The sequence below is a fragment of the Pygocentrus nattereri genome, chromosome 9 (assembly GCF_015220715.1).
Source record: "Pygocentrus nattereri isolate fPygNat1 chromosome 9, fPygNat1.pri, whole genome shotgun sequence".
In the NCBI taxonomy this organism is placed as follows: domain Eukaryota; kingdom Metazoa; phylum Chordata; class Actinopteri; order Characiformes; family Serrasalmidae; genus Pygocentrus; species Pygocentrus nattereri.
The window spans coordinates 40,378,992-40,405,444 of NC_051219.1; the positions used below are offsets into that span (position 1 = coordinate 40,378,992).

Consider the following 26,453-nt stretch of genomic DNA (forward strand, 5'->3'; position numbering starts at 1 on the left):
AACTTTAGTTTTATTCGTCAAGTTTAACATACTGAGAAAAAAAAAACTAAATATCTGAAGCACACACACACACACACACACACACACACACACACATATATATATATTAGATAGATAATATCAACAATATCGTACAACGCACTTCACAGTGCACCATATGAATACAGTCTATATAGTCATAACGGTTTTATAGAATATGCACTATGAGAAAAGGTTATAAATCCTTTAGAATGATCTGATTTATGCATGAATGGCTCCAAACATATCTGATCTTATAATAGACACTTTATCAAGAAACTCGTACATTTTAATATCTGTATTAGTTAACAGTCAAGGTCAATGATGGGAAAAGTATGTAAACCACATTTAGTAACACCCTCAATCCAATGCTTTCTGTAGCTGCTAAGCAGTCATACACAACAGTCCATTTTCAGTTCACTTTTGGGAGAAACCGCACTGAAATCACACCAAAGCATTTCAACCAGACTGGAGGCAGGAATCCGACATGGAACTACTAAAAAGTTATTTTCTTTGGCTTTGCATGACTCTTAATTCACACTGAGCTTTTTTGACTAACGTTGCATAAGCCAATTTCTTTGAGCTCTTTTTTTATTATAGACATATGTTGTCATCAGTCTCTATTCTGCTGTTGAATTTCCAGATCCATCTTGAAATCCATTGGTCTCTCAATGCCACCTTTTTGAAGATTGTACAGCATGTCCTTTTGTCAAATGCTACCCACGCTTGGAGAGAGCAGAAATGGTGAACGAGCACTGAAGCAAGCCCAAACCTTCAGAAATCTACAAGTCTTACAAGCTTCATCAACTTTTATATTACTAAGATTTTATGTAACCCCCTGATTACTGATGACATACTGAGCAGATGCCTGCTGTGACAAGCTGTGTATTCTTATTACTTGGCACATTTTAACTGATTGGAACACCTGAATTACCCTCTTCTCAACAGACTATTATCCTAGAGCAGTGGTCTCCTACCTTGGTCCTGGAGAGCTACCATCCTGCAGAGCCTAGTTCCAACCACAACTTGCTGCACCTTCTCCAGTTAATCAACCATTTCCCAAGTACCTGATTGGTTGGATCAGATTTATTAGAGCTTATTGGATACAGGTTGGTGCTAAACTCTGCAAGGAGGTGGCTCTGTAGAACCTGGATTGGAGACCAACAAGAGGTTGCTTCTCCAATCATTGACCTTATTTGTTTAAACCAGAGGTGTCCATTCACAGAAGGTGGATGTGGCCTACTTGACATCCAAATAATTTCAAAGAGTACTTTAGGTAACCACAAGTGGTTCTTCTACAACATCAATCCAAAGAACCTTTATCTGCACCTTTAAGAGAATTCTGCACCTGTACTTGTCATATATGCCAAATAAACCGTCCATTTTCAACAGTGGACTCACTAGCGGTCCAGTTCTAAGTAAATAACCAGAAATACATTTCCCTCCATACCAATGTTATCTGTTCCTCTTTGGAGCACCGAGTGGAAAATAAAAATCAGTGACCTGCTGAAACCAGAGAGAATGACCTGACGGCATTAATGAGCCTCCGCCTCACCCATCTGTCAATCAACCACCCTGGCACCCACCTACTGGCTTCAGTCTGTAGTCTCTAAGCTGTCTCTGTAAACAGGGTTTGTGGGTTTTGTTTTCTGTAGTCATCGCTGGAGGTCACCTGGGTGCTGTTGGGGAGTGCGTGTGACAGAGTTCCAAGAATATCTGAGTCCTATTGTCCTATTGTTATTCAACAGAGACAGTGGGCAGTAATGGGCCTGCATGCTGTTAGTACCTCTGTGTGTTCTATTACATTCTGAGGGAAAGGAAAAAAATAGAGTGTCCCAGTGTTTACAATCAAGCACCAGTCTCTCATACAGAACACAGGCAAAAAAGGGCTTAGAAAACTGAGGCGATTAGCATACATATATACGCACACGGGTGAAATCTCTGCATCCGTCTGCAGTTTGTCAGTTATTTATCTGAAGCAGCACTCCATGCAGAGCCCACTGAATGAGTAACCGGTGGTCTACACAGGAGGTTTTGTCTCTCTCTTTAAACACCAGCTCAGAACAAACAGACTCTCCTACCTCTCAGACATCCTGCCCACCTCTTTTTGTTTGCCAGACTGTATTGTGCGACACTGTTCTGTGCAAAACAGATCATCTATACCACATCAGTGCATGTTCATATCTTTTTAACAGACAGTAAGTAACACCGTTTCCTCCCCACCCACGCATATGTACATATTTCACATCCATCCATCTCAGTTTGGCTTTATACCTTGAGTCTTTTTGCATCTTTTTCTTCTAAACGGGCCCTTAAAAAATATTTTTTTTCCATTGTAAGTAAATGGTACGGTAGGTAATTTAGTATATAAATGTATAAAAACACTTAGTTTCAGAAACACTTCTCATGGTCCATACAGGTCATATATGGAAACTATGCTTAATTTTGGAACCAAACAAATGTCAGTGTACCTCAGAAGAAAAAAAAAACATTATAAAAAAAAATTAAAAATTTAGGATATAGGCCCTTTTAATTTTTTCTTAATTTCTTCTCCATTAGTTAATATATCATATTTTCTCTTTAATATTTGTTAGTAGCCTTACTAAGGGGCAGGAATCTCTAATCACCAAGGTGCCATGATGGGATAATAAAGTGATTCCTGATTCATCTCAATTTTTTTTCTATTGCCTACATTGTTGCATCCTGCATTAATAATTAACAAGCAATGTGACCTTAAATCCTGTGCACTCATTAAATCTATACGCATGTTTCACCATCTAAAAGGGTACAAGAAACAAAGAAACAAAAAACTATATTACCCTTTTGTACTTTGTGTCCCATACTGTATATAGTATTGCTCTGATGCTCAACATAATGCTGAATATTATTATAAGGTAACATAACTTACTAGCCTCTTAGTAATTCACTGTGGTTTTTGTTAAAGTGTTCCTAAAATGCTATGTATACTATGGCTTTGGGCCTTTTATTTTATACATACAAAATATTTCACTAATTTGTTACTACAAACATGCATGCATTAGTGAGATTTTTCTCCATGCTGGGCAGTCCATAAGTAGGCGAAATGCAGAGTCTATACAAACACCCGAATGACATGCTGCAAACTGATTCAGAATCTTTTAAGAGAGAATAAAGAGCTGATTAATTTTTCCACCTCCAAGTCTTACTCGCTTGTCTGGTCTGTCTACCACTGGCTTATTATGCATATGTGCACTCACTCAGAAATTCCTCATCTGAGTAATGCACTCAGCAAAATAAAACTGAAGCTGACTGCTGTCTGCCTTCTGCTGCTGTTGGAGCCTTTTTCCTGTAAACTTCAAGACCCTGAGATTTCAGTGCAGATCAATTATAGTGGAAGAAGACACAAGAGCAGAGGATTGGAGAGGATGGGAGAGGATGGGAGGGGAAAGAGGAGAATGCCTTCTGTCTGGAGGACAGAACAATTTTGAAGAACATAAGAAGGGAAGGATAAAAAGTCTTCCACTCTGGCATGTTGGTAAAAGCCTGCTCTTAAAAGCAAGTCTCTCTAATGTCCTACATTTCCGCTAGGAAGGAAACAATCACACACCTGTCATTATGCAGCTAGAAGAGCTATCTCAGAACATCAAACACTGCTCTCAGGCTGCCTTTATGCATACGCTCATTGCACATACCATATGCCTATAAATGACAATGGTAGGCTTTTCTTCATTACAATCTGGTGAATGGTGTACGTTGCGACACCGACGCTGCAGCAAATCGCAATTGTGAAAAGAAAAGCAAATGCCTCCAATAAAGAATAACCTGAGCACACTGTGCAATATAAATCTTTTATATCGCTAAAAAGACGCTAACGGGCCACTGACGTGTTTCTTTTGGACCATCTTGATTGTTGACTGCAGCGACAGAATCATTTTTAGCCTGAAGGAGATGCTTTATTGCGAGTATTAACTAAACCATTGTTACTCTTATCTAATTATTCACCTTTACACTTAACCTCCATCCCTTTGGTCCAACGCGAGAGCCGTCAAAGTCATTCCGTCATTCCTTCATGGCCTACTTTCCCCTCACCCACCCTCACATCCCCTCTGTTACACCCACACACCCACACACACGCCTGAGCAGTAGAGAGCTGTGTGCGGTCCATGGGTCACTTTGCCACCAGAGTTAAAGCAAATTCACCCATATAAAGACAAAAGGTCACTCAAAACAAATCCATCTAAAGCTACATTAAAGCTACTGAATACACATCTGTTCTGTATGAACATTTGCAAGCTGGATCACATGAGCAACAAGAGATGAACTTTAAAGACTGATGATTCCATAGGGTATCATGTGCATGACCGGAGAGCAACCCAAGTTCTGTATTATGTACTGTCTAAGCAGCCTCTCTCTTATAAAGGACAACTGCTGTGAAAGAATCCCTGAGACGCACTAACGAATGATGTACGTTAGCTAAACACACTCCCTCTCGTGTTTACTTATCACAAAATAACATCACGGCTGTAATTTGGTCGCCATAGATCATCACAGCTGCGATGTTATTTGCAATAACACATGACCAAGTGTTCTATTGCTTTTATACAGCAGTTAAATAAATAAAGTGAGAAATAAATAAATTGGGCCACGAACAGGTCATTTGATATGTTTTAATGTCAGCAATTCCTTCCACCAAGCTACAGTTCCTTAACAAGCAGCTTGTTGCTACGTCAGAGTAACGAGCTCCGCCCATTTGGCGCACAGCCAGCAGTTCGTTCTCCAGCTCCACACAGACCAGCTGACAAGTTTGGGAATTTTATGTCGTCTCATCTTTAGAGTCTGACCAAATCGGCTGTCGGTCAAATGTGATCTTAAGTGTCCATTTTCTGTTTGTGTAAAGTAAGAAATAAAAATGTTCAAATAGCTTGAGCGTTTCCTTCAGCTGTCAAAGTGGTTGCTTAGCAACAGTGTCTCAGCAGAGTGATAGTGTTTGTGAAAAACCTGTGATGTTATGGCGAAATAACAGCACGGTTAGAACGCCTCACAACCAATCTGGATGAATGTGTTAAGCTAAACTGCTGTAGGCTGAATAGGTGGATGTTTTGAAATGTGTTTGTTTTTCATGAAATCACAGAAACAATAAATTTAGAACAAGCTGTTTCTGCATCAATCCTGCCAGGAATGTGCAGTCCTGCAATCATGAGAATTCACACAAATTCAATCCTCACAGTTTTTGCCAGAGCTCACAATTTTTCCCAATCACCCACTAAACATGAAAATCTGTGAAGCGTTGTCAAAATAAAGCATGCAGCTTCTACGCTACGTGCCAAGAAGCCACAGTCCCTGGTGCTCTGATCACACATACAGAGCATCTGATATCCAAGCTAATCTTTTACAGTTCTATTATGATTGCCTATCTTCACATTGATGAGAACCCTCTCATGTTTTTTGCAAGCAGCTGTCTGCGCAGTGAGCTGTGAATGAGCCTTTTGTAGCGATACTGATATTGGACTGAGAAAAGTTTGGGAGGTTTGCAGCATAACTTCTTCAGAATTTATTCATTAGTTGTATTTGAAGCACTTAGTAACTTTTGATTAAGCTATCCTTGCACATCACATTAAAACACCAGCCTGATGATGGTTATTTTGGGTGTCAATCAAACAGCCGTTTCTTATCAAAGTAGGCGGTTCTTGACCATATCAAGACAGAAGTCTTACACGTGACTGTAAAGCCATGCATAACAGACCACATTTACCAACATTTCAGCTAAAGACAGGGTTTAGAGATCTGTCGTATTACAGAAACAGATAAGATTTTTCACAAATTTGTATTGCCCAAGGTTTGCACCTCATCTTGGTTTATGAATCTTATCTTACAGCATCTTCTCAAGTCAAGAAATCTTAAACTACTCAAATAAAGTCAACAATCTACTGTTGTGTCTGTTACTTGGCAACCAACCATACGTGCACAGCTGCAACGTAAACATGTAATCAAAGTAACTGAGCTGGTTAGCCAGGCAGTCAACTTTTAGGTACCGTTACTGATGTAAAAAAGGTCAAACTAAAGCGCAATGAACAGAAAGTTAAGAACATTGTGAGAGCGCCTTGTGCTGTTTATCAGAGCATCGCTGCTCCCCAGTTTGTTTCCCAAACGCTTGGCAGAGCGCACTAACGCTATTCCTCCTAATAAAACAGACACACGTTCAGCTCTGTCTCCTCACTGATTACTATCCCTGTAATATTTGATCTGAAGAGTCTTCTTCACTATTAACACACAAAAGGTAACAAGAGGAGACGGACGGTGTCTGTAGTGTCTGGCTTTTATAAAACATTAGGGAAAAAAAAACCCTCATAAGTCAAAGGACCAAAATGTAGCGTCACTATGTTATAGTGAACTATGCTGTCTGACACTGCATAAAACAATAGAAACAGAGTTAAAACAGAAGTTAAGACACCTCTGTTTATCTTAAACTTAGGACAGTATTTAGGATATTCTGTCTAGCTATGGTGTTCGTGTAATACTGTTTCCTATCTGGCGTTACGATGAGATTATGACCATAAGAACTGATGTTATGTAACAGCTTCTACCCTAAGCTCAGCACTAAGTGAAGTTGTCATGGTGACCAAACAGAGAAGGTTTCTGACTTAAAAAGTTTCTGTATAGCCCCTGATATATGGACTGTATGTACTATGGAGTGAATATATTTTTAAAGTTTAGGTTTATCAGGTTTTGGGCCTGATAAATTGGAATAAGCTGGGATATAGAAATTTGCGCAACAGTTTTCATCGACTGAATATGCAGCACCACTGAATCAGGCCTCACAATCTGAGGAACAGGAATGCGTTCAAAATAAGTGAATCATTTTCAGTCAGAGAATCTAACAAGAACAGACATATATCAAGGCATACTGGCTTTTCAACCGTGCATATTGACCTTTGGTGGTTGGCTTACAGTATGCAATAAGCCTTCCACCAATCAAAATTAGCTTTATTAGTGTAAAAATAAATTGGTTACTGGGCACATTTATTCAAGAAAATTATTTAAAGTTTAAGTTATGCTTTATTAGTCCCACAATGGGAAAAATCACATGCACAAAAATCTGCATTTAGCCAATCTATGCAGTGAAACACCACACACACACACACACACACTGGGGGGTGGGGGGCAGTGAGCACACTTACTCAGAGCAATGAGCAGCCCTATCCACAGTGCCTGGGGAGCAGTTGGGGGTTAGGTGCCTTGCTCAAGGTCACTTCAGTCATGTTCTGTGAGCTTAGGGGATTAAAACGGCAATCTCTGAGTCACAAGGTTGGTTCTCTAACCTCCAGCCCACGACTGGCCCCCTTCAATACATATGAATTTCATTAAATAACTACACATTTCATTAAAAATGATGCATTTGCAGATGCACTTATTCAGAGACAATTGCAATAAAATCATATAAATAAGGTGTGTAAACATTAGAAGTCTTACCCAAGGACTCTTATTTATTATGTCGTGCTTGCCCTAGTGGAGAACTGATCGCCACTCTTCCTCATGAGGGAGCAGCAGTATTACTCACTACACTAGACCCTACAATAAATAGCTGGTATTTACCATCCAGCGGAAGCACTGACTGCCTTGTTCTTGATTGGTCACACATAATTCCGTTTAAATCCTTAGTGAAACTGCACATAATTCAGGCATATATGTGTAACTGATGGTGACTCAAGACTACACATATGCAATTTAATTCATTTACATAATGGGTGTTTCAGTGGGAATAACTAAATGAAAGACACAGGCTACAGAAACACTGAGTGCAAATCTCGAGAAACAGATGAATTCTTCTGTGATTTATTAAGCCTGAAAGCATTTGAGTAATTGCTTGTGCTTCTTTGCACCCTGTTGAGTGAAAAACCTGACAGGCAAAGGCTGCACGTCTGCTGTTACTGCAATACAGGTGCAAATTGTGTTGTAAAAACATTTTCTACGTGTGGCCTGTGTCCTGTTCGCATAACTGTAGCAAACTAATCAGCTCCAAGCAAGCGCTCTTAGGAAATTACTGAAAAGAAACTCGGGGGTAAGCGCTGCGCTGTCAAAATGCTGCTGGCGCTCTCCATGGTGCTGTAGCTGAAAGACTGCTAGTAACCATATACACTGTTCAACGAGCTCATCCTGCTTTGCACAACATACAGTCCTAATTTTACTACTAATCAAAGACATTTTCACTAAATCAAGTAAAAGCCATCTTCATGTTTGCCACCCACCACTGTTCTGTTTTCACTTACCCTCGTCATATGCTCACCACATCACATTTAATTGATGTAATTAGACCAAGATGTTGCAGATCAAATTTCACTGCCTCCCCAACACAGACTTCACATGCTTTAATTGTCCATGATTAGGCTGGCATAGACAAAGAGCAAAAAAATATTCAGTTATTCAGTTAATGAGGCTCACTTCACGAGAAACACCTACAGCGCCGCACAAACCGTCTCCAGTTAGCATTACTGTGGTGCCACTGTGGTTCTATTCACAAGTAGAAAGTAGTCTTTTATTGGCAAAATATAGAAAAACCGCTCCACCGAAGCTTGTATTTTTTCTTTTTTCGTCTGCGGTATACGTTCTACAGATTCTCCTCCACCCCTCCTCCTCTGCTCCATCTGCCCATCCTTTCTCCCTCCCCCCTTCTCTCTCTCCTGCTGGGGCTATGGGTGTTTTGAGAGGGGGGGGGAGGGCAACCTTCACACTTCTTCAGTGCACACAGATGCACAGCACACGACAAAGGTGACACACCACAAACGTGACATATTGGATAAATCAGGCTTCTCTATCACAGTCAACACCAACACTGACACTTACAAAGTTGTCTTGTCTGCAATGTTTCAAGGTCAACCCCGTCAAGTCTTTGACTAATGTTTGACTATGTCTCCTCAATAAAGCACATAGCCATACAGCACATAATGAAACCACAGGGGAACAGCAGCTACAGCAGGAACATATGAAAAGTGTGTGAATGTTTCATATCACAAAGAGCTTTTATCAATCATGTACAGCGGTCTTCATCAAAAGCAGCATTTTTTTTTTGTTTGAAAGATTGATATGGAACTTTTCTTCGCCAAAACAGATACTGAAACAGACCAATGCTGATACCAATCCATTATTTTTCCTTAATAACTATCCAGCTTTAAAACGAGCCGTTTTTTTTTACCAGCATGTTAGGTTTGTTGGAGAAAGACACTTTCACTGTTTCTGGAGCTCCTAACATCAGCTAGAGAAATTAGTCTAGTTAGTGGTAAAGTCACACAATCTCTGACCTCTCAATCACATCCTTCACAATGTGTCCTTGGTAATGCACTTACGTTAAGGCACTTGTGTTTCAGAATACAAAGTATAATATTATTTAGAAGTCAGAGTGTCCACTAGGAATTCTGCCAGGTGCCAGGCACAGCGTTCAGGTATGGGTCAGGTATCTTCCTTTTGATGAAACATGCAGCTGCATTAGTGTCATTAGAAGTACAAACAATATCTAACATACGTAGTAAAAGCCCACCGTGAATTTATTATGAGATCTGTAACTCAACGTCGCGTCACCCACTGCTAGCTCTTATTTATGCCAACACCATTTCTTTCGTTCTACTACCATGTCTTTCTCTCTCCGTTTCTCAAAGAAGCAAAAAAGAGAGACAAAGAGAAAACAGAGGTATAAGGCAAAGAAAGAAAATGAAACAAAGAGAGACAGACGGCAAATTAAACCGAAAATATATAGGGGAAATAAAAAAAGAAGAGGTACGTACATAAAGTTAAAAAGAAAAGTCTGAGATAGAAAAAACAAACAAACAAAAACAAAAAGAAAGAAGACAATTAGAAAATACAAATGGAAAAACAAAGACTGACAAAGTGAAAGAGAGAAAAAGATAGAAAGAACAAGTGAGTATGAGAAAGAAAGAAAAACAAGCAAAAAAGTGAGTCAAAGTGAGGAAAAAAATAATGAAAAAGAAAGTTTCAAAGTAGCAGACAGACAAGAAAAAAAGAAAGGAAAAATGGAGATCAAGAGAGTGAAAAAGAAAGAACAAAAAAGAAGAAAAACGAGAAAGAGAAAGAAAGACAGAGATATATACCCATATTTTATATATATATATATATATATATATATATATATATATATATATATATGAATGAGAGAGAGAGAGAGAGAGCGAGAGAGCGAGAGAGCGAGAGCGAGAGAGCGAGAGCGAGAGAGCGAGAGAGAGCGAGAGAATGCATGCAGCTGAAAGTGTAATTGTAGTACAAACAAAACCTAATAGATTTAGTAAAAGCTTATCGTGACATCATCACGAGCCTGTAATATATTGTTGTGTCACCCACCACTACACTTGATTATGCAACCTCTATTTCTTTCCCTCCTTTTACTCTACCACCATATCATTCTCTCTCCATTATTCCTTCTCTACATCCCTGATGATAGAGGAGTTCACAGCAACAAGTGCAGTTGTCACTCTCAGCTGATGGCTCGGTCCATCAGCTCCAGAGGGAGAGCTCCTTAAGGAGCTGCTCACAGCAGAGGCCTCTCAGATGGGCAGGTCAGCACTGCGCTCTCTGAAACCTCCATGTAATCAGCTTGGCTGCTGCAACACCACTGAGATATGACATACACACTATCAAGATGGCTGAGGATCCCTGAGGAGAGCATCTACAGCACAGCAACAAAGCCACATGCCCAGAGGTCACAAAACAACAGCAACCATTCACACAATGGGTTTAACATTGGTCTTGTTTAGAGTCTGATATAAAGCCGCTAAAGAAGGAGGATTTCTGTGAACGTTCTCAGTTGCTGCTGTCTGGCTGAAGACAAATACTTCGGCACTGTACTACCATTGAAGTCACAGCAGCTTCCTGAATCTCTGTAGTGTGACAGTTTGTGTGTGTGTGTGTGTGAGTGTGTGTGTGAGTGTGTGTGTGAGAGAGAGAGAGAGAGAGAGAGAGAGAGAGAGAGAGAGAGAGAGAGATAGAGAGATAGAGAGAGAGAGAGAGAGAGAGAGAGAGAGAGAGAGAGAGAGAGAGAGAGAGAGAGAGAGAGAGAGAGAGAGAGAGAGGCGTGTCCTCTGCCCTCTAAATGCAATGTCTCCTCCCTGACACTAATGTCACAGCACGCATACAGCAGCTCTGTAGGGTTCCATGGTGGTGGGCCACTCTGACCTTTAGAAGAGATCCAACACACACACACACACACCTGAAGGTGAGCGTCATAGGGAGGCTGACTTCCTCTCCCTGCAGGAGCTCCCTATAACACTCTCTCCACTTCTTTTCTCACTCCATCTTAACCCCCCCCCACTCTCTTCTTTCCTCTCCTCCTCCTGCTCTTCTCTCTCCAAGTAATGCTGGTGGCAGGAGCTCTGCCCCGGAAGCACAGAGGTGCAGCCTGTTTGATCAAAATCGATTCCTACATTTCTTCTCGCTTCACCTCGGCCATTCCACTCTATTCACATCACCATATGTGTGCGTGTGTGTCCAAGTATGAGCAAAGCCTCACACTTCAGTGTACTATTTTTCCACACCCACTCATCAGGTCACTTCATTTCAAAGTCCATCACTTCTCTCCTCCCTATAGTGGAGCTCAGCACTTCTATTAAGATGGAGATGAGACAGAGAGCGAGACACAGAGAAAGGAAACCTTGGATAGAGACAGAGGGAGGAATAAGAGAGACTGTGGAATGTTGAGAGCGAGAGAAAGAGGAAAAAGGGTGTGTGTGTTGACCAATTAATGCCCCGATGTGTCAAACAGCGCTGGTTCTAAGAGAGTCAGGGAAGAAAGAGCAGCTCTTACCGTCCTCCTCTTTATGGGCGTTTTGGGGGCTGTGCATTCTCTCTGTGCTGGTGGGCCGGTTGGGGTCAGAAAGCGCGCTGTGGTGCTCAGCTGAAATCCATGTGGGGTCACTCATATCAAACTCCTCACTGCTCACTGAACTCTCATCCTAGAGAGAGAGAGAGAGAGAGAGAGAGAGAGAGAGAGAGAGAGAGAGAGAGAGAGAGAGAGAGAGAGAGAGAGAGAGAGAGAGAGAGAGAGAGAGAGAATGAGAAAATAAAGAATGAAAAAAATGTAAAGCGAGAGGGAATGAAAGAATGAAAAAAGAAAAGGAACAAGAAAATGAGAGAAAGATTGAGAGCAAGAGAGATTGAGAGAGTCAGAGTAAAAAGCAAGAGTAAGAGAGGCAGAGTGAGAGTAAGAGTGAGAGAAAGAAAAAGAAAGCGAATGTAAGCGAGAGGCAAAAGAGAGTGAGGGAGTGACAGAAAAAAACAAATAAAAAAAGCACAGGAAACAGGAAAGGTAAAAGAAAACATTACACAGAAAAAGAGAAATAGAAATGGGGAAAAAAGACACACACAGAGAGACAGAGAGAGACAGAGAGAGAGAGAGAAAAGGAGAGAAAGAGAGAAAAAAAAGGAGAGAAAAAAGGAGAGAGGAGAGAGAGAGGAGATATTGAACATTACAGTGATGGCTGAGACAGTCATGTTCATGCATATATCTGAGTGTAATCGGAGCAGAAAGCAGTTTTGCAGGAGATGTTGACAGACGCACAGGCACACACTGAGAAAGTTAGTCAGTGAGAGCAGCCGCCCCCCACTGAGTGACAGCAAGAGCCTCATCAGGGGGCGCACACACACACACACACATACACACACACAGAGGGCTACGGAGAGGAGGAAACCCATCGTGCCGCAGGGCCACAAGGCCCGACTGCGGCAGCATGCTGCGTAGCATGATTACTGGAGCACTGCATATTAAAGAGAGATGAAGGAAGCCCTGCTTTAGCGCAGGCCTCTGGTTACGCACTATACAAGCAAACTCACAGCAATTCTGTTCTATTCCACCTGCTCTGACTTGCCAGCACGGAGACACAGATGACACCTGAATGCCTGATTCTCTACAACGGCACAGCTTTAGCCAAGATCAGTGCAATGGTACACACTGCTGATAAATATGAAACACATGAGATCTACTCACTGCCTGTCAGATGGTACACATGCATTAGTATTCCAGTTCAAGTGTGTAGACCAGGTTCTCCACTGAGCCCCTGAGCTCCAGCAAATTCCAACATCCTCTCATCTGTATTCATGGCTTCATTTCACAATCATTTTACTGCGAGTGTGTGTGCGCATGTGTGTAGTTTGGGTTAAAGAGTGTGTGTTTAACAAGCCTACAGAGGCAGAGGAGAGGAGTGTGTGCGTGTGTGCGCGCTGAGGTGTGTGAGATGAGCTAGATATAGAAGCCCAGCACTCTCGGTAATAAGGTCCATAGTGCAGCAGCTTTTTTTTCCTGAAACAGAATAAAAATCTTTAACTCCACTCTCTTCCCCTCTCTCAACTGACCCCTCCCTCTACCTCCCTTCTCTTTCATCGCACCCTCTCCTCACCCTTCAGATTTCAAATATTTTTCCCGATGCAGAGAATGCAGTCAGAGATCTCAGACTTCGAGAGAATAACAGGCGACTAATGGACCAAGCTGTGAAACTGCTTTCATTTGACAATTCACACAGATGTGGAAGTCACATTACTTGGCATTAACCAGTGTCGTCAAACATTTCATTATATAGTCTCAGTTTACTGTACGCCTGGCTCTGCTAACATATACATATATGACCTGTGAATGTATAGTCATCTAAAGCCACACCACATTAAAAAAAAACAAAAAAAACTACCTTTTATTAAGATTAAGATACATATTGAGAGTTTTTCCATCTGAATTCACATATGCCCAAATCCTGAGGCAAATTATTCAGTAACTGCATGAAATAAATGTAAAAGGTAAAGTGCTTTTTTTATTTTATTTTTTTTTGGTAAAAGTTTCTCTCAAATTAACTGAAAATGTGTTTTATTATCACAAACATAAGACCATATGCTTACAATTTACTGCTGAAAGCCAAATATCTTAGACGCTTTCTGTATTCTTCTACAAAAACTTTTTTTTTTTTTTTTACAGTGCAGATCACTGACGAGACACCATCTGAGAATCCAGTTCATAGTTCAGATTTGTGGAAAAATGGCTCGCCTTTCAGTAAAATAAAAATTGTAAGCTCGGCTTCTTTTATTATAAAGTTTTAAAATGACATCTATTTGACTGGAAAGAAGACAATTACAGCCTCTGAAAAATTCTGACAGGTCAAGATAAGATTCTTCACAAATTCATAATACAGAAGCAAACCTTATCTTAAATTAAGAATCTTCTCATGGCATCTTGTCTTATCCCAAGTTAGGAAATCTTAACCCACTCGATCGAAGTCAACAGTCAACTATCACATCTGTTACCTAGCAACCAACCACATGCGCACAGCTGAGACGTAAACATGTAATCAAAACAACTGAGGTAGTTAGCCAGAGAGCTACTGTTAGCTACCGCTGCCGATGTAAAGAAAGGTCAAACAAAACTAAAGCGCAAGAAATTTGAAGCTAAGAATAACGTGAGAGCCCTTCATGCTGTTTATCAGAGCATCGCTGCTCCCCAGTTTCAGAAGGCAATAAGAGGGGACTATGGAGTGTCCAGGATGTTTAAAATGCTGTTAGAAAAAACAACTTCACACATCAAAGCACTGTATGCTGCCTGCCACTGTATAAAACAATAAACAGACAGTTAAAACAGAAGTTAAGGAGTTGTCTTAAAGTTAGGATGGAATTTAGGAAATTTTGTCTAGTTAGGATAATCTGGAGTCAATGGATAACATTACAAACCGCTATTACTGTTAGTTTCTGTCCTAAATTCAGTTCTATCTAAAGTTGTCAGGTGATTAAGCAAATAAGAGAAGATTTCAAACTTAAGACGTTTCTGTAATACAGCTACAGGTGCACCTGTTGAGGTGATGAGTCAAACAGAGATAGAAAATATCTTGGAAGAACATATTATTTATTTAAACCTCATACTCTTTTCATCATGCCTGTACCAAAAGAACTCTGAGGCCTTTAGAAAGAAAGTTACAGATGCATTTGAGCCTGGAAAGGGGTTAAGAAGGTATCCAAAAAAACTGGAAAATCAATTATTCCACTGTCCAGAAGATCATCTACAAGCAGAGCATATTTAAAACCACTGTCCAGGCCAGGCTGCCCCAGCAAATTTATCCCGAAAGCAGAATAAAATGACAATAGGAGTATCTTAACACTGCTGATATGAAAGCACATTCCTCTACCACCGGAAAAAAGACTGCACAAATTTGACCTACTTGGTAGGAAGCCAGGTGGAAGCCTTTGCCATCTAAAAAGAACATCAGGCAAAAGAGTAAAGTTTGCTAATGAATTTCTAAGCAAGGACCAGGACTTCTGGAGCTGTGCTATAGACAGACAGCTCAAAGACAAAGCTGTTTGGCCAAAGTACCATAAGTAATGTCTGGCAAAAAACAACAACAGCATTTGAATAGAAGAACTTTATAATAACTGTAAAGCATGGTGGTGGAAATGTTATAGGTTGGGGCTACTTTGGGGTGTGGCCAACTTGCAATCACAGAATCGACTATCAATTCTCTTTCATACCAAAGAGTGCTGGAGGAGAAGGTGAGACCAAAAAAAAAAAAAAAAGTTGAAGCAGAAATGGACCTTCCATCAGGATAATGATCCCAAACGTACAAGTAAATCCACCAAGGAGTGGCTCAAAAGAAAGATATGGAGGGCTATGGGATGGCACGATCAAAGCCGAGATCTGAATCCCACTGAAATGCTGTGGGGGGATTTGAAACAGACTGAATACACAGGAAACCCCTCAAACACTGCACAGCTGAAAGAATTCTACACAGAGGAACAAGCAAAAACTTCTCCCAGTAGTGAAAGTTACTTGAAAAGCCTACACAAAAGCTGTTTCTGCTAATGGGGAAAGCACCAGTTACTGAAGTCAGGGGTGTGCTTACTTTTCCAAAAGAGAGAGGGAAAAAAAAAGCCTTTTTTTAAATAAATGATTGCAAAGTCAAATTACTATTTTGTTCTATTACTTACCATTTATCTATGGATAGTGTTTAACTGAAGATCAAATACAGATATGCCCACACGTCAAAAAAAGGGGAAACATCTCAAGTTGTATGCTTGCATACTTGGCTGAAGTAGCACCATTTTCCAATTTTTGTGACAAAAACCCTTATTACAAAATTCCAATTAATGTGGGAAAAATCTGTTGCACTTAAATCTTTTCAAATCCAATCTTGGCCACTTTCATATGTGGTCCTAAATCTATTACATATCCCATTCATGTGGAACTTAGTGCCACTAAACACTACAAAAGCAATGCATCTGACCTTTTTTCACCCTAATCTTGATCTAATAATGAGAGCAAAACATCTCTGCAACAAAGGCTTGATCTCATAGCCAGCTTGTTTCTGTGCTGTTCATTACAAACACAGTTCATTCAAGTGTTATTATGGATTAGGATGTACGCAGGCAGGCTGTTTCAGGGGACACTCACATTAATGACAGGTTCAGGTCATTTAACTACACAAATGTGGACTATGAAGTTTGGAAAATTGGATTTGACAAAAAATGGAAACTGTGCACTGAGGCTTGAAAATGTGAACATAGCCTTTGTGGAAGCGTTCACAGATCCTATTGATACAAACTTAAATATGGTATTTTTCAGTTAACTTCAATGTATAATAATTCCACATTTTATATTTTATCCCCCAAAATATATTAAGTTCAGCAAATAGCCTTTTTAATTATGCATATACTTCAAAACATTATCATTTCAATGTGATATCAATATTTTTTCTTAACAAAACAAAATATGTCTCATCCAGGCCACAAAAAATACTAAATGGCCAAAACTCTACAGGCACACAATTTCTAGACAGGCACTTGTGCAAGAAAAAGGACATATAAAAAAAAAGGAAACAACTTCAACAAGAGACTTGAAACTATGTCTGAAAGGCCACTGGAAGGAGAAACAAGGTTTGCAGAGCGCTCCAATATTCAATAGAGACATTCAACAGAACTTTCTGTGAAAAGGGTTGAGGGAGAGAGAGGCCTTCAATGGCCTTGGCTTGTACAATATCAGCTCAAAAGAAGCACAATTTCCATCACCACTGGGTCTTTTGCACAATAGCTGAATGCCTCCAAATTGAGCATGAAACTTGCAGAACTCAGGAGTGCACAGCGAAGTAGCCTTCACCGACGTTGACCGTGTCTGTAGTACCCAGCTTGGACTGCTGGGTTTCTGTGTAATGAAATGTCACATGTGCACCTGCTTGATTTATTAGACAGGCAAAAGCGAACCACCGCAGGGACTTGGCTACAGCCTGTGCAGCGTAACCATCTGCTTAAGTCTGTATTTAAAAGGGAACTTTGTTACCCCGTGACCGCTGAGCTTAACCAGACGCACATCCCCTCAAACCTGCCAATCACCCTGGACCCCCTGCATGGCCCAGTCACAGCCCTGATTGGGTAACCTGTTTCACTTGCAAATTGGCTCGTGCATTATTGATGCACTGCGCATTTTAGGAAATAGACTGTGCTGAATCTTCTCACACATCACTTCCTGCTCTTGCCTTGTCTTCTCCTTCTCTTCTTCGCCCCCAACTAGGCCTGGGTACTGGAACATATTACATAAACAAACAAGACCTGTGGCAGCCGAAGTCCACTATAAGTCCATAAGTATGTGGACAACCTTTCTAACTGGTGAATTCAGTGAATTCTACTTTAAGGTGCATGGATGGCGAATTCAAGTGTGCACTCAGCTTGTGTAATCTCCACAGATGCTCTGGAGTAGCTGTACTTGAGCCAAAAGTCATAATGCCCAATGCCAGCTGTTGGCTACAGGGGTATAAACCTCCTCAGCATTGGCCTGTGGAGCAGTGGAACAGCGTTCTCTGGAGTGATGGCCAAAACCTTTGGGATGAGATGGAGCAACATCGGTGATCCAGAACTTACGAACGCTTTTGTGGATGAATGCAATCAAACTCTCACAGCAATATTTCAATATCTAGTGTAAAGCCTTCTCAGAAAAGTAGAGGCTGTTACTGCAGAAAAGGGGAACAAACTCCCTATTAATCATTTCAGAAGAAATGCAGGATGAATGCACAAGAAGCTTTTAGACATACAGTTTAAGTAAGGGTACTTAATAAGAGCTGATATGAACATCTGTCCGCCTGTATTGTATATCCCATCTGTTGTATCTTTTCAAAAGTTCCGTCTACTTTCGAAAAGCGTCACTGGAAGGTAATTTTCCTAGCCCAGGTGTCGGCAACCCAAACGTTAAGAAGAGCCATTCTGTCCTTTCAGCAAAAATCAAACCACTTTGAGAGCCACATCTTATTTTACCATCTTGGCTGTAAATATATCTCAGTATGTGCTAATGTACTAGTATAGGCCAACAAATACATTAGAAATGAAAACGCAGACTTATGTTGCTCTGCTTTAAGCTTTAGCTCAGCTATAACCACTTTTCTTGCATCTCCGGCAGGAAACTTTTCCAAAGGGTTTACACCCCAGTAGAACAGTTTCATGTAAAATGTCTCTCAAATGTTTGTTTGTTTTTTTTTTGGGGGGGGGGGGTTGTTTTTTTTTTTTAATAAATATGGCTGAAATCAGATTCTCATTCACCTGATTCTTGTTTGGATTTTCCCATTCCACCTTAAATGGTGCAGCAGTTCTGTTCTGGTGCACCATTCAGGTTGAACGGGAAAATTTTGAACGAGAAGCAGACTTCAGCTTCGTGCCATTTTAGTTTTTGGTAGTTACTGCGGATTAAACGCATCATGAAACCAGCTGGTTTGAATATAAAACACAAATAAGTCCATTCGTCAAATTGTCGACGTTTGTTTTCAGTCTTTCTCTTTGCCTTTTTCATTAGCGACTAACTTGACGAGATTGTTGTCGTTGCTATGGTGACCAGCAGTCTGCATGCCAACATTCAGGGTTAAAGGGTGAATTAACAGTTACATATTAACTCCCGTGTTTGACCATTTACTGATAAAACTGTGTTGAACGATCGGCAGAGTTTTATTTTACTGTAAAGGAGGCTTATTTTATTTTTACCTATAAATCTAACTTTGCTGTGGAGCCGCAACAGGGCAGTAAAAGAGATGTATTTTGCCGAGAGCTGTCACATTTTACATTTTGTCCGGAGTATATAAATTATATATATATAATTTTTTACAATAAAAATCAACGGCATCAACAATTAGTCGACTTTGACAACTGATTGTTTCAGCTTCAGAGTACAGGACGAGGCACACCATAAAATTGCTGGACATGACCCTGCAGCACCAATCAGACGGAAAGGAGTTACAAAGGTCAGTGAGGTTGTCAGGGTGTCAACAAAGTAAGTAGGAGTGGGAGAGGTCAGGAACACCCTTTGAAGGTCAAGTGGCTAAGTGTGAGTGACAAGAGCATGAAAGAGAGACTTAATGAGGGCGTCAAAAGAATCGCCCTCTTCAGACTCATCTAAAGCATCCTCACAATGTTCCACCCTTCTCAGGTCTGAATCATGGGTAATGCATTTTTCTCATGCTGTCTCTCTCTTTCTCAATGAAGTGCAGAGCGCGAATTCCTGTACGGTGCATTCTACCATCTCATTAATCACCTCTGAGCAGCAGATCTAACGTAAGCTTCATTTAATCTCTTTAACTCCTTTTCAATTACAATCATATAAAACCACATTTAACCACTTCGAGTCCGCAATCTACCCGCCACAGATTATCCAATTTAGAACAATGCTGCTTATCGGCGGCTGTATCTCTCCGTCTTCATCTCCTCACACCCCCGCGGCTCAATCCTGCCAGCCTTTTATTAGTTTTATTGTTTATTAACGATCCCACTAATGCATGCCACTCATCTATATGCAGATGACGCTCCTCTTACTCCCCCCTGACGAATTGCTGTCTGTGCGAAAAGAGGGACCAAAGGGTCTGCCCCATGTTCACTCGCCTCGCTCGTAAAACACCCGGGCTCTCTCCTTTCTTCAACAAGATTTACGGAGAAGAAGCTTTATTGAGGCAGTATTGGACCCACCGGCCTCTTTGGCACGATGTGGACTTGATTGGAGCGAGTGGGTGTGAGTGGGCTTCATGGAGGTTTCCTTTGTCTGTGTTGCGGCCGAGGATAGGAAGACAGACAAAGCGCACAGCGGACGACCTTGGGAGCCGGTTTCCACCCATCCTAGCTCTCACTCCGTTCTCGCTTTCATTAGCTCTCCTCATTTAGTAGATTAACACTGCCCACATAATGACCATGCCTTTGCTACTTGTGCAGCGAGAAATGAGGGATAAGGAATAAGAAGGCATCTATCATTTTGATTGATTTACACACACGGATTTAACCTCAGAGTTAAAAGCAGATATGCAGCTGACATTTGTAGAATAGGTTTATTAGCTGGGTTAGCCTGCAAGCTGCTCTGGTATATCTGGAGCAATAAATCCTCAAAAGCAGCAGAATGAGTGTTTCAATTAGGAGCACAAAGGGGGTAAAGTCTTTAAAAAATCATTAACCAAGGAGCAGGTCTATTTTTAACAGAGTACAGCAGGGAGCCTGTGCTTGTACTTTCATCTTGCAAATATGAGTGGATTGGCAGGCCTGAATTTTAGCAACACTATGCAGAAGGGAGTAAGAAAAACGTACAGCAAGAAACAGAAAGCATCTACTCTGGCATCTCACTAAGGCACTCGAATACACGCACGTCTGCTCACGTACTGTAACTTCTATGACTGATGTCCACCTCGAAGAAAGTCACAGCCTTCAAATACGAATGCATTATTCCCTGAGCTAATTCAGCCCAAGCATAAGAGCACAGCATCCAAGACTTGGCTAGAAAACAGGCTTTCAACAAGACTGCGATTCTATCCACTGATGGTTAAAGCTGCGACTTGGGGACATTCAACCCAGGCTGGTGTCAACGAGGATGTTTTCAGGGCAGAAGCCGGATCAGCGCCACGGCCATTTGAAGCTAATCCAGTTAGCAAGCCAACTCTTCCTGTCTGCCTCTCCTCTCATATATCAAACTTGGCCACTCTTTTCTCTTTCTTTCTCCCTCTCCCTGTCTTAACGTCCAGATTTACTTAGGCTTAAAACATACTAGAAACCTATTGGCAAGGGCAATTAAACCTGATAAGTGTCGTATGCAGCGAGCATTATAAACATAGTGTAAAATCAATAACGGTTTCTCAAGAAATACACTCAATATTGTGTGGTTTGGTGTTGGGCGAGTGGGTTTTGCACACTTGGTACAATATTTCATGCCTGAATTACTTAGTTCATCTCAAACCCTGATTTATCAGAAATCTTTAAAGACATCACTGTCCTAACTAACTGTTTTTGTTCACCCCTCACTTTATTTCATCCAATCATCTCCTCATCCATCTCTCCTTCATTTCTGTTCTCTGCCTTTCTTTATTTTTTCTCTCTCTCGTTCACATATAGACTTCAGAGATGGCTGGGACATGGACACTCCTCTAAAAATAGGGGAAAAGCAGCGTCTGTTAATCGGCTACCATGGAAACAGATCAAGAACAAAGCTCAAAATGAGCTGAAGAGAAAATTCAAGAGAAAATGTAAAGTTCGAAGTGCACTGTAATTTCAAATAAATCACTCAGCATCAAGTTGATTTCATTATGAATTCAAAGGCAATTGTACAGAACTACTTAATAGCACAAATAAATAATGTGAAAGTGGTGACTATTCTAAATAAAGTGGGCACTGTTTGATCTTATATTGATCAGGGGTGGAAATGGGCAGGTTTTACTGGGGGAGCCCCATTTTTTTTGTGTGTCACCAAAATAAATCTTGGGAATTTAGTTGTTTTTATTAATCAATAATATGTGAATGTAGCGCATTTACTGCACTCAAAATAATACGGTTTTCTTCTGCAACTTTAACCTCAGTCTTTAAACCTATTATTTTTTCTTAGAGGAGGAAAAAGCTTAAAAGTCTGAAAAAGGATCATATATTTTGAAAAATATTATTAAATTGGTTTATAAACTAAGAGGTACAACCACCTTCTAAAAGTTAAACAGACAGCAGCATATTGTGGCTGTTGGAACAAAATCTTGTATCTCCAAAATGATAACTTTAAACGAGAGGGAAAAAAACCTACATTACTTCTAATGCAAGTCAACCGAGCCAGACTTCTTTCCAAGTCATTTCCAAGTTTCCTTTGGTCTATTCTTCGTGGAATTCACACAGAATGTAAAGGACAACAAGCATTTTCAGATTATTTCGAAAACTGAAAAATACAGACAGACACACACACACACACACCCCTAGGGGCAATGTATCATGTCCCATTGGCCTGACTGCATATGTTTGGACTGTGGGAGGAAACCGGAGAACCCACGCAGACACAGGGAGAACATGGAAACTCCACACAGAGAGGACCCTGGTCACCTGGCCGGAGAATCGAACCCAGGCCCTCCTCGCAGTGAGGCGACAGCGCTACCCACCACGCCGTATTTGACTTGAAAGTCAAAAATGTCCATATGTAGTGAATTGCTGACATGAGTAGGCTAGTTAGCTTGGTATCAGTCATTACTTCTCCTTTGGATCACAATGATGAACATGCTATTTACAACTAAAAATGCGTCATGGATGAAAAACTAAAAAGTGAAAGAGCACTAATTTTTGATTGGAGGAGCTTTTGGAGCCATGGAGGTTGGGTGGGCAAACTTTATAAACTTTCTATTGGCTAAACAAGCTGTAGGATAGACTTGTGTTCAGTACCAATCGGGTTCATTCACACCAGGCCCGGGCAATAGGGTGATGTAATCGGATATTGTCAGGTGATGAACAAGTAACCAAAGCAATAATCACTGTAGGAAAATAACAGAATTAGAGAGGACCACAAACAGTTTGTAACCATGTTGGGTAATTGGGGCTCAAGAATTGCAGTTTCAGAAGTGTACAGGTGACTTGTGCCCTAGTAAGTGAGAGAAAGAGGGAGAGATTTGTTAAAAAGCTGCCTGTTAGTTCTCTCTTGCTACGTGCTGTAATGCTAGCTTTACCGCATGGCTTTCCCTTCTACTCATTTTACTTTGTGTTAAAATATTTGTCTTTTATCGCACACCTGAGTACTTGTGTTTTACCCGGCGCAGTAACGTGTGAAAGTACATCGAGTTTGTACAGAAGGGTGGTGTACTTGCAATGTGTTGGCAGGGCACAGTCATTTGCAATCAGGTACTTGTGTACTTGCCTAAAGCAGCCTAGCTCTAACCTGGAGAGAAAGTTCTTGTTATCACAGTCTACGGGTGGTACATTATTTATTACCTGAAAGAAAAGAAATAAATAACTAGGCATAAAGTTTTATTCACTGTTACAACATTGAGTTTTAATGAGTCCTTTAAAAAAGGCTATGGTGGGGTGTGTGTTTGTTACATGTGATTTAGTGAGTAATATTTGCAGTATTTTCTGTACAGTTTAGTTGTTCCACTGGTTAGGTGAACTAGGAAAACTCTGCTGTAATGGCGGAAAATGGCTTGTTTTATTTTAAAGTGGAAAGCATGTGGGCGTAGCTTTGAAAAATCACTTGAAGTCTGAAGTTTTTAAGAGCGAAATTTATTATAACGACAGATGAACTAGTTTCATAAGATGTGAGGCTACTCAACAATGCTTTAATATAGTGTAAAACAATTTTATTTCGTTTTCCTTTCTTTCAAATTTGAGCCAGAAAGTTGTTCTGTCCAAGATTTTATTCCACAACAGCACTCTGACCCATTTCCACCTCTGACAGTGGTCCTTGATAAATGACATGTTTATACTTCAAGCATTGTACATCAGATGAAACCTCTTTTACACATTTCAAGTAAAACCTGGTCTCTCCTCAGCCCTAAAAATGTGTGTTTTGGCTGTTTTCGCTCTTTGCTCTTCCTCTCTCCCCACCACCCAATTCATAGGAATCGATGGTGAGCATAGAAAGCAGCAGGCTGACTGTATCACTTCTACGCAGATAGGTGGAGGTATTGATATGAGGAGCATTACTCGACTAGGGTTCAATGTGAATACAAACACACTCAGGCCAGGCCTAGTGAGGATTAACAGGGAGCAGACTGTGAGCTTCCACTGCAGAGTATTGATCGCACAGGAAAACCAGCCGTGAAGAGGGGGAAATACCAGCACTGACACACACATGCACACACGCGCACACACACACACACACACACACACACACACACACACACACACACACACACACCCCCTAGAGTGTCCAGCAACTGAGGCATAGAGGAGGTGAAATCATGGAGGGGAGAAGGAATGACAAACTGCCAGAAGGACAAACCAACAGATTAATATCCCCGTGTGTTTGTGATATTACAGGCTGTTGTCCGCCAGAGGCTTCAAAAAAAAAAAAAAAAGCATTCTATTACATGAAGACAGGCTATAATCGATGAGCGTGCCCTTTATTGATCAGACCGGTAGAGGGGGGGCATCTATTTCTGCCTGCTGTCCTGTCCCTGCTGCTGCTCACCTCACAGCGAGCAGGGGCACGCAGCCCTGAAACCAAATCTCCGCACTCAATTACCGCCGCCGCATGTTATTCTATACACAGCCGCTCATCCCACAGCGCTGGACAAAAGAGAGAGAGGGAGGAAGGAAACAGACGAGAGGGCGTCCCAAACTCCCGCTGCTCCTCTTTCAGCCTCTCCACTCATTCACTGACTCATGGACTAGTCATCATCAAAACGGCACCAGGAGCCTCAGGCGCTGGGCATGCCTATGCACTCAAGCTATGATGAAAAGTGGAACCAGAAAAGAAAAAAAAATTGCTATCCATTCATCAGAAGGCTAGCATTTTGCTTCCAGTCCCTGCAATTTACTGAGAAAATTCTATCGCAAGCCAATTACTGACTAACAAATATATTCTCCATGCTAGGAAGATGAACTTAAAAGAAAACTATTAATTTAATTTCAGTCCACTACTGCAGAAGAGCTTTACAACGTTCTTTTTCCCCAAATACTGAACACCACAGCTAATTGCCGCAATACATAAAATCATATTGAGCATTGGACTATGAACAAGAACAGTAAACTAAATAGCAAAGTACACATGAAACTCAGAATTAGATCGTAGCACATTAAACCAACACATTGAAGAACTTAAAGACCAAGCCATATGTGAATTAAAGACCAAGCCATATGTGAATACACATTTTAGCCAACAAAGCAGGAATAAATGAAACATTCTACACCAATCAATGCATCAGATTAATAGTTTTCTACAGGAATAAGTATGTACCCTTCGAGGATTTGCGTGAATGAGGAAAGTAAATGCTTTTGCAGTACATACAAGGGACTCGGCACTCTGCTAAGCCGATGTCGCGAGGGCTTGTAAATGCAGAGGCAGGAATGTGCTCAAGGCCTCTCTTTGTGAAGGTGTGACGAGTTTGCCTCTTGGTGTTTCCAGCGAGATGCTGCTTTCATTCCCAAACACAGAATGTAACGCTTTCATCTCTGTCCAGAAAGCACCTGTATGGTACAATGCCGCTTCATTATGTGCGGCTGAGGCTGGGTCAAGCCAGTCATTCATCCATAAGGTCCCACAGCCCATTGTGTTAAACTATTCTGTTGCAATCATTGTTCTAACTCTTTGGCAGTCCTTCTGAATATGCCAGTCCTTATAATAAAAAGTTCACTTTCTCTTACAGAAGCTAATATATGGTTGGATTTGTGCAAAGGCATTAGAGCTTTAGAGGTCAAACCAACATTTAAACAGCCTGCACTACTTGGTCAAAAAGGATGCTTCACCTGACTACCGCCTTGTTTTTTTTTTAGCCAACATCTTCAGCTATGCTTATACATGAGAAGTGAATGAGAAGTGAATCCCTGCAGTCATGCGCTGAGCTGGACATAATACCAGTATTGTGCTTATACTCATCTTACTGTGACTGCAACAAGGCATATAAAAATGCTCCGGTGAATCAATAATGTGACAGTTTAATAATAATTACTTTGGGCTGAATGAATACATGACGCACACTACCACATTTCCAGCACTAATATAAAAAATGCTTTGCTCTTTAAAAAGGCAAACTGGCATTTTACCTTCATAAATAAAAACTCAGTGGCCTACTTTCAGCACTACGCGGAAAGAAGGAAGCCTGTGTTGATTCAACCGAAAAATATTTCAGTTTTCCTGATAGAAACACACACTGAAACCTCACAGAGGGTTTAAGGGGCTCATGTGCATACTGCAAGCTTCCTTAATAGAGAAAATGCAAATCATAACACAACGTGCAGTAAACAAAACATTGTCCAGACTTTGTTTGCCATAACCTCCAAACAAAAGCCCACAAGGAATTTTCGATCAACATTACTCTGTAAATGTGATGAGATGGCAGGCTTATCTGTAAGAGAACTGCATGTCTGCTACCTGAATCAAAGCTGAGACTCAACTGCCACTAGTGTGAGAGCCCCATACGTTCTCAATGTGAAGTGTGCTTGTCTGCGACTCTTGCTGTCTGAAGCAGAGCTCAGAACAACAGAGGGAATATACTGTCCTCTTTTCGATATCAAACAAATGACAG

At 40.9% G+C, this 26,453-nt stretch overlaps 1 protein-coding gene across 2 annotated transcripts in view; it reads right to left on the reverse strand.

Moving 5' to 3' along the window:
- Nucleotides 1-26,453, reverse strand: part of nol4lb (nucleolar protein 4-like b) — a 124,088-nt gene that overhangs the window by 59,452 nt on the left and 38,183 nt on the right. For both annotated transcript variants that reach the window (XM_017710907.2, XM_037541350.1), the window contains one exon: nt 11,804-11,951. In XM_017710907.2, the coding sequence (XP_017566396.1) occupies nt 11,804-11,951 (148 nt within the window). The remainder of the gene's footprint in view (nt 1-11,803; nt 11,952-26,453) is intronic.